The sequence below is a fragment of the Zingiber officinale genome, chromosome 1B (assembly GCF_018446385.1).
Source record: "Zingiber officinale cultivar Zhangliang chromosome 1B, Zo_v1.1, whole genome shotgun sequence".
NCBI lineage: Eukaryota > Viridiplantae > Streptophyta > Magnoliopsida > Zingiberales > Zingiberaceae > Zingiber > Zingiber officinale.
In genome coordinates this window covers 25879983-25889509 of record NC_055986.1, presented here as the reverse complement: position 1 = coordinate 25889509, position 9527 = coordinate 25879983, and the positions used below count along the sequence as shown (strand labels likewise).

The 9527-nt window shown below is 33.0% G+C and overlaps 1 protein-coding gene across 1 annotated transcript; it reads left to right on the top strand.

Moving 5' to 3' along the window:
- Positions 1 to 2728: 2728 nt before the first annotated feature.
- On the top strand, positions 2729 to 7427 carry LOC122053424 (histidine protein methyltransferase 1 homolog). Its single transcript, XM_042615478.1, has 8 exons — positions 2729 to 2914; positions 3112 to 3254; positions 3498 to 3560; positions 3686 to 3752; positions 3847 to 3947; positions 5920 to 5964; positions 6136 to 6606; positions 6961 to 7427. The coding sequence occupies exons 2-8, from the start codon at positions 3117 to 3119 to the stop codon at positions 7129 to 7131; spliced, it is 1056 nt and encodes a 351-aa protein (XP_042471412.1). The 5' UTR covers positions 2729 to 2914; positions 3112 to 3116; the 3' UTR covers positions 7132 to 7427.
- Positions 7428 to 9527: the final 2100 nt, after the last annotated feature.

The window sequence follows — 9527 nt, the reverse complement described above, 5'->3', positions numbered from 1 at the left end:
GGAGGTGATCTAAATGGGCATGTCGGAGTGAAAAATGAGGAATATGAGAGAGTACATGGGAGTTATGGGTTTGGAACGAGAAATGAGGAAGAGAAAACTATATTAGATTTTGCGATAACATATGACCTTATATTAGCTAATATGTTTTTTAAGAAAAGAGAAGAACACTTAGTCACATTCAAAAGTGGGAATAATAAATCGTAAATTGACTTTCTTATGGTTAGGAAGAAGGATAGAAAGATTTGTAAAGATTACAAAGTCATCCCTGGAGAAAACTTAACTACCCAATATATTGTAGTAGTGTTGGATATACGCCTCAAATATAGTATCAATAGAAAGAAAATATATACAATTCCTAGAATTAAGTGGTGGAAGTTAAAGGATGGGAAACAAAATATATTTAAGGAGAAGGTAGAAGTACAAGCATTAGGTAAAATATACGATAACTCTAATACAACATGAGATAAGATGGTATCAAAGTTGAAAATAGTAGCTAAGAGTGTACTCGGTGAGTCAAAAGGACATGCACCGTTAAGTAAAGAATCTTGGTGGTGGAATGAGAAAGTACAAGAGAAAGTGAAGGAAAAACGAATAGCTTATAAGGAATTATATATTTGTAAAAACGAGGAAAACTTAAAAAAAATATACAATAGCCAAGAAAGAAACTAAGAAAGTAGTGAGTGAAGCAAAAAATGAAACTTTTGAACGCTTATATCAAAAATTGGATACAAATGAAGGGGAAAGAGACATTAATAGAATAACTAAAGTGAGAGAAAGGAAAACAAGAGATCTTAGTCAAATAAAATGTATTAAAGATGAATGTAATAGGGTATTAGTAAATGATGGAGAAATAAAAGAGCGGTGGAAGAGGTATTTTCATCAACTTTTTAATGAAGGTTTAGGTGACCAACTTAACTTAGGTAATTTAATTAGGTTAAATGAGCATAGAAATTTTAATTTTTATCGTAGAATTCAAACTTCAGAAGTAAAACAAACTTTAAATGAGATGCACAATGGAAAAGTCGTTGGACCAGATGATATTCCGATAGAGGTATGGAAATGCTTAGGGAAACAAGGTATTGAATGACTTACAAAATTATTTAACATGATATTGAAAATGAAAAGAATGCCTGATCAATGGAGGATAACTACTCTAGTTCCCTTATATAAGAACAAGGGAGACATACAAAATTGTGCAAACTATAGGAGTATTAAACTAATGAGTCATACTATGAAACTTTGGGAAAAAGTAATAGAAAAAAGATTAAGGAAGGAGACCACAGTGACAGAAAATCAATTTGGGTTCATGGCTGGAAGGTCGACAATAGAAGCTATACATCTCCTTAGATAATTAATTGAAAAATATCGGGAGCAAAAACAAGATCTACACATGGTATTCATTGACTTCGAAAAAACTTATGATAGAGTTCCAAGAGAAATTATATGGAGAATTTTAGAAAAGAGAGGTGTTAGCGTAACATATATTGAACTAATTAAGGATATGTATGAGGATGTAACGACCAGAGTAAAGACTTCAAGTGGAGTAACTGAAGCATTTCCAATAAAGATAGGGTTACATCAATGATCAGCCCTAAGTCCCTATCTTTTTACACTAATTATGGACGGACTCACTGCGCACATTCAAGACACAGTACCGTGGTGCATGTTGTTTGCAGATGATATTATTTTAGTAGATGAGACACGTGAAGGAGTAAATGCTAAGCTAGAATCTTGAAGGGAAACACTAGAAGGGAAAGATTTTAAGCTTAGTAGATTAAAGACAGAATATATGGAATTTAAGTTTAACAATATTAGAAGTAATGAAACAATTGTTAAGATACGAGAGGACGAATTGTCCGGAACCGAGAGATTTAAATATTTAGGATTATTTTTATAAAATGATGAAGGGATTGAGAGAGATGTCTTACATAGAATACAAGCAGGATGGGTGAAATGAAGAGGAGCGTCGGGTGTTTTATGTGACCGTAAAGTAGCTCTTAAACTTAAAAGTAAGTTCTATAAAATCGCAGTTAGACTTGCTATGTTATATGGAGCTGAATGTTGGGTTATGACTCGAGCACATGAGCATAAGATGAGAGTTGCAGAGATGAGGATGTTAAGGTGGATGTGTGAACATACGAAGATGGACAAAATAAGGAATGAGAGTATTAGAGAGAAAGTTGGAGTTGCATCTATTGAGGACAAACTCAGAGAGACACGTTTAAGATGGTACGGACATGTACTTAGACTATCAATAAATGCTTCAGTTAGGCGATGTGAAACTATGATAAACATGCATATCAAACGAGGAAGAGGACGACCGAAAAAGACTTGGTTAGCAACAATAAAATAAGATAAAATTTATTTAAATATAAATAATAATATAATAGGAGATAGGGCTTAATGACGTAAAAGAATTTATACAGTCGACCTCATCTAATGAGAAAAGATTTAGTTGTTATTTTTATTGTAAATTTGAGGAAGGGCATTTAAAAAAGGATATAAATGACACACTTTTGAAAAATTTGTATTAAATGACACTTCTAGCCAAACAAATTTGAAGACTTCACTCGTTCAGACTTGAAGTTGGACTTGACCCTTTCTTTTTTGAGGCAAAGCGCGGAACCTGACTTTGTCCAATAAATCAAAAGACTAATTATTTTGCACCAAGACATTAATAGAATAATAGAAATAAAAATTATGTATGTATCTATATATACACACACTGCGATATTTGGACTTAGCTTGCACTGAGGCATTTGATGGAACGACTCGGAGTAGGGTTTCGGATTCTTCGTCGAAGCTGCTGCCGCCGCAGCTGACTCTTGCGTTTGCGGTTTTAATTGACTGCCCCGAGGAGCTTGGATCTCCGTCACGACTCCCGATCTCCTGTCGTCGTACTCTTCTGATCTAGGTATTGCTCCCATTCTTTGGATTTGTTCCATTTTCTGTTCTGTTGCGGATTGTCAGATCTCGTCTTTGTGTTAGAAGACAAGAATTTTTGCGTGTGGAAGATTTGTTTTCTTTTAGGGGTAATTTGGAAGGCTTCTTGGGTTTTTCTTCTTAATTAGAAGCCAGATTGTACTCATGCATCTTTTCTGGATTTTATAGTTCAAATGAGGGCGCCTTCACTCCTTGCGCAATGCTTACCGGCGTTGGTGCCACATGACAAAGTTAGCCAGACTGGTGTTTCTGTCGTCTCTGAGAGGGATTTACACCTTCCCTCTCCTGCTGTCGAGGTTATTCCTTCTAAGGTACTTGATTTCCTACTTGTTAGCAACTTTATGTCTATTTGAGGGATTTAATGATTGCTTTTGCTTGCATACCTTGTCTTTGAGCCCTGTTATTTGACAATCACGTTACGATGGTGGGTAAATCTCAAGATATTTTGATTGGGTCTATCATATTCGAGCCTCATAAATGAACAAATTCTTCTGTTTAGAGTTCTCTAATATATTTTGATTGGGTCTATCTTATCTCTTATTGGTGTGTGACAGAATGCTCATCCATACAAATATGCTGGGGAAAATGTTGATCTACAAGGGCTTAAACTTTTCAAGGTATGCACATCAGTTCTCCAAGTGAGTCTGGTAAACATGTTATATTGTTATGTTTCATGCAGTGTATGAAATATTCTTGTTTCTCCATCTTATTCATATTTATTTTATTCTAATTTTTTAACCAGGGAAGAATTAGTGTTACAGACATGATTGGGTTTTCAAGTTTTGAGACATCATCATCCAAACCTGATGGTGGGTGGAGTCAGGCAGTGTTTTACATAATTTGTCTTGTATATTAATATGCCTCGCAGAAAAAAAGTTATCTGTTAACCATTTTGCATTGCAGGATCCCTTAAGTGTTGGGAGAATTCAACAGATCTTGTAAGTATTCTTAAGCTAGAGATTCGTGACGGGCTTCTAAGTTTTAGAAGCAAAAGGATTCTAGAGGTACTTACATTTACAAGCCCTTGCCCGTTTGTTTCAATTTATCAGTATTCTTTTTGTATTCCTTCTCTTTTATATGGTGTGCTTACATAAATAGTTTTATCCTGTTTTGTGGTGTGTCCTATGCTAACGAAAGCTGATTAATTTGGAAAATTTGCTTTACCAAAGTTCTTCAATATCTGCTCATCACCAGGGGCGGATCTAGGATTTTAGGTTTGGGGGCCGTATATGACGAAAATAATCATTAAACTTATTATATAATAATGACCTCTCCAATTGATATCAGATCTAAAACCTAAGTTTAAAGTCTAAGTATCTTATTAGAAAATTTTTTAAAATGTAAAAAAAAATTAAACAGAACAAATGAAATTACTAGATTTCTTTTATTCTCATTAACTAAATAAAGTGGAAATAAAAAAAAGAAATCAATCAATAAAAAAAGGGGAGTGATACAAAAAGAACTCTGTTCTTTGTTAGTCCTATCCAAGGATTTTAGGTTTGGGGGGCAGCATATGACGAAAATAATTATTAAACTTATTATATAATAATGACCTCTCCAAACTTTCATGAATAACATATATTTAGTTGGAATGTGAAAAATAAAGGAGAAAAAATAATTTGAAATTTAGTCCTCCAAGAATTCAAACTTGAGAGGTGTGTTTAAAGAAAACCAAACTTACCATCAGACCAACTATACATATTTATATTTAAAGAGGCCAAATAATATATATACTAAAACAATAAAAAATTTCTATATAAAAATAATATTATTTAAAAATTTTTGGGAGGTTGTGACCTCCTTGGGTCCTAATGTAAATCCGCCCCTGCTCATCACTTTATATCTCTTGGCAAAACTTACATTACATTTATTATCCACTTTTGAATTTTTCATGTATGGCATTCTGTGTGTATATTTCTCTTTAGACTATTGAATTATTGGCATCTAGCTTGGCAAAGCTTTAAAATATTTTCCTTTTTTTCTTATACTAACCATAAAGTTGCCTGCATTATAATCTTAGTAAACTAGTTTAATAATTTGGTGATAGATCTTGGTGTAACTATCTAACTGTATGCTGATAGATTTGCTCATGTGTGAACAATCATGAGTTTTGCACGAGCGCTTTTGAATGGATTATTCATTTGGAATGCATTGGCTACTCTGAACTTGCAGAATTCTCTCTTTTTATTTTCTTGTATGAATCAGGGTTACATGTTTGAGCAAAATTTACAACATGTCTCTCTTACTTATACTATTAGAGTTTATGGCCCAAAGTTTGTTGGGCCTAGCCTGAGAAGCTTGCAGTGCAACATATAAATGCAACTTTAATTATGAGATTTTCTTTAGGATATATGGTGGTAGTGGAGGGATTGGGTTGATCTTTTGTGGTATGAACGATATTATTATTTTCATATATATATATTTTTATATATGATTAGGGTTTCAACTTCATGGTTATTTGTATTTTCCATGTAAACTTATCTGTTTCTTGCTTTATGTTGGTTGCCAATTCTCATTATTATTGCTACATACACAAATATTGAGTACATATGGCATTCACATTTGATTTGCTGGGGTCATTTTCATGTAGTAGCAAAATGTATATGCAGTGTATCCAATTGTTTCTATGGGACTTAGCATTGATTCAGTAACCTTGTTCTCTTTTGTGGTTCATATTCCTGGTCAGCAAGGAACATATGTTGAAACCTCTAATTCTCAAATTATATAATCAATTCTTTTGTTAATTAACATTAACAGATATTTAGAAAATAAATTCAAATTTCTGGCCTTAATATAGCAATAAACATTATTATGTTTTCATATTCAAGGTTTACCAGAGCCTCACATGTTATCAGAAGTTGTTCTTTATTGATTCGTTTCCTGAATGGAAGACCTGAGAGTATCTGTCGTATCCTTTTGTTGCAAATGCAGCTTTTTTTCTTCTGATTTCTTGATTTTTGTTGAAATTTGATGCAGCTTGGTTGTGGTTATGGTTTGGCTGGAACTTTTGCTTGCCTTAAGGTATTCATTTATCTTTCATGAATTAGAACTCTCCTTTTGTGGTTTAGTTGCTGAATTACTGCTTAAGGAATAAATATGGGTTTTGGTTTTGCTATAAATTATAACGGTTTGTTCTCAATCAAGCCTTCCAAAATATTCTAGAAGCTAATTTTTTATTCAATCATGTGGCAGGGTGCTTCTACAGTTCATTTTCATGATCTGAATGCAGAAACTATAAGATGTGCAACCATACCAAATGTCCTTGCGAATCTTGAGCAGGCTAGGGACAAGCAGAGTCGCCAATCCGAGAGCCCTCTCACTCCGTCACGGCAGCAGTTGACTTCTGATGTCCATTTCTATGCTGGGGACTGGGAGGAACTCCATACGGTCTTATCTGTAGTAAGGGTGGAAGGTGTTGACTTATCACAGGGGGTTAGCCTTAGCTTCTCTGAGGATGACTTTATAGAGGCATGCAGTAGTCATGATGAGAGTGGCCTTGCTCATGAAGCTTGTTCAAGGCAGTCAAGAAAGCTTTCTGGAAGTCGGGCTTGGGAAAGAGGTAGCGAGACAGACCCAGGAGATGGTGGCTATGATGTCATTTTGATCACTGAGATTCCTCCATCAGTAAATTCCTTGAAGAAGTTATATGCACTCATAACAAAGGTTAGTTGGGTACTATATAATCCATCAACGCCAGTTATGAAAATTTTTCCAGGAGATGTTCGTTAGTTTTGCAAACTGCTCAACATGATGAAAAACTTAGGAACCAAGTTTTCTTTGGTGAATTTGAGAACATTTTCTGAAGCTTTCTTCTATCACATCTATTGAGTTAGGTAAATTGATTTGAGAACTCATGATCTGACTTTTTGCTCACCGGAATGTGAAACTTGACTTATTTTTCCTTATGGGCTACCAAAGAATGGCACAGGGCCAATATGAACAATTGAATGACAACCATGCTTTTTTATCAGTTGATGTAACAGTAATTGATAACCAAATCCAATTGGTTTTGTGCAGTGTTTACGACCACCATATGGAGTCTTGTATTTGGCTGTGAAGAAGAACTTTATAGGTTCCAACGGTATTGTGCGGCAGCTACGAGCTATGGTGGATGAGGAAGGTATTTTTGGCATCCACATCATTACTGACGTTGTGGACAGGGAGATCTGGAAATTCTTTTTCAAGTGATCATAATATTAAGATCAATTTCGTTTCAAGTGTACATGTCTAGTATTCTTTTTTTATTTTACTTTATTTTATTTTTTGCAAAATAAGTCTCAGAAATTCTGGACCTATATGAGCTGTGGTGGGAAAAGCTACAATGCTGCCATTTTGTAGATGACAAGTTGTTCTGTGATTTGTTTATTCTTGTTCAATTTCTGTTGTCAAATCTAATTGTTATAAGATTTCACCACGCGAGTTGTGGGTTTAATGTATGACTGTATTTTGTTCATCCAAATTCAGTTGCTCTATAATTCCTTGAAGCTCATGACTGTTGGGTAAATATATTCTTGGCTCTAGAATTCCTGTCAAAGTGTAAATTACTGAAACAGCAACCAGGTAAAATTATTGCATTAGGTATATATTAATTTTTAGATTTGTTTTGTTTTATTTAAAGAATTTCTTAAAGTATATTAAACACAGTAGTGAAGTCACAGAACTTATTGAAAATTTAAAAATTAATTATAATTATTCAATGGTTTTTTTTTGGGTAACGTATAGCACACCTGAGACTCTTAAACAAACTTGAGGTCAAATCTCTGGCTGTGCCATGTTATGTGATTAAATAATTTTAAAAGATGACATGATTAATTTCATCTATAGATTCCTCGGTCCATAAGATTTGAGTGGGCTACAAATAAAGGATAAATTGAAGTCGTTATTATATTTATTTCAACAAAAAAACTTCATTGGGCTAGTAAATTAATTTCATCATAGTAGAGCATCATGGAACAGCAAGTCCAAAAGGATAATATGATTTCTAAAATATGAGTCGGGAAGTTAAATTTTTATTAAACTTTGAAAGAAAAATTAAAATTTCATCTAATATTACATTTTAAGAACCTATGGGTAACATGAACTTGCTTATGTAAATTATAATAATAAATAACAAGGGGAACTAGATTAAAATGACAATTAGTGATTTTAGCATTAATTTCAATTTCTAATATGAATAATGAAGTTATTTTTCATACAACAATATAAAATTTGTTTACATAAACAACTAACCTTTCATAAGGAATTATTATGATACACATCACCTTAGTGGGTCTATTCTCACCTTGAATTTCATCACTTGAAAATTACAATAATTTTTTACAGATCCCTGCTCAAAAAGCTTTTAAAGAAGACATTGACAACCATTTGTAATCAATATCAAAAGCTGCTGTGTATATTCGGAAGGGCCCAAGGAACATCTTACAACCTTTACAACTGTAGCAAGCATCAAAATAGACTACACTGGTTGTAGTAAACATGAAACAAAATATTTCATTTGCATGTGAACCCCATTTGCTCATTTTTAACCCAAAAAAAATGCTTAAGCAAGTAAGGACTGTTATATATATAAAATAACATCTAATAAGCGATTGTATAATAATACTGTACTAAAATTTTTAATATGGATACCGATATAAAATTTAATATTTTTAATATTTCAATATATATCAAAATAATAATTATCGAACAATTTTAGTAGACAATTGGAAAAATATAATTTATTTTTCTTTTATAATTTTAGTATATTGAAAATACTGAAATATCGAATAATTTTGATATGCATAGCATAAAATTTATATCATATTAAAAATTCGGTATAGTATTAATATATATTTTATAAATACTAAAATTTTCAAAATGATATACAAAATAATATAAAATTTCAGTATACCATGCCTAATCATCTCCTCTTCTAGAGCAAGCTTAGCCACCTTCTTGTACTTAAATTTAGAGAGAAAAATAATCAATGGAGTTGATCTTTCCTATAGCATTTGTTGTATTTGTAGCTGAGACACCAGTACTATCATTCATCCACAATTTTATACTTATTTGTGGTAAATAAGTATGTATTCTTGAATCTTTTCTTAAGTTATAGATTCTTAGTCTTTTGCTCAGCATTTAGGGTAGTTATCTTTTACATTTTTACATTTATGAGAATGGTGAACTAATTACCTGTGCCAAGTCAATTTTGGTAGCTTCTTTGCCGCCCCCATCGGTAGGTGTACTAGGGAAGCATAATATAAGCTTTAAGAGATGCTGAAGTAGACATATCCTCCACAAAGCCCGCTCCTAAATTTAGTACTATAACCAAGGGTGGACTCACAAAGGGGCAAAGGTGGTCATGGCCCCTCAGTACACCCTTACAAACAAAACCCTATTTCCTATTCTTTTCACAACCAACAACCTCTTGGCTCTTGCCCTCTTCTAAAAAAAAAAAAAAAAAACTCCCCCTCCTTAAGCTTGTGACTTGTAAAGGTATCATATTTTCCCTTGCTTCCCTCCCCTTTTACCTTTAGATTTTGGAATTTTGAAAACATATATTATATTTATTTGTTATTATATATTTCTTAATTATTAGTTTGATG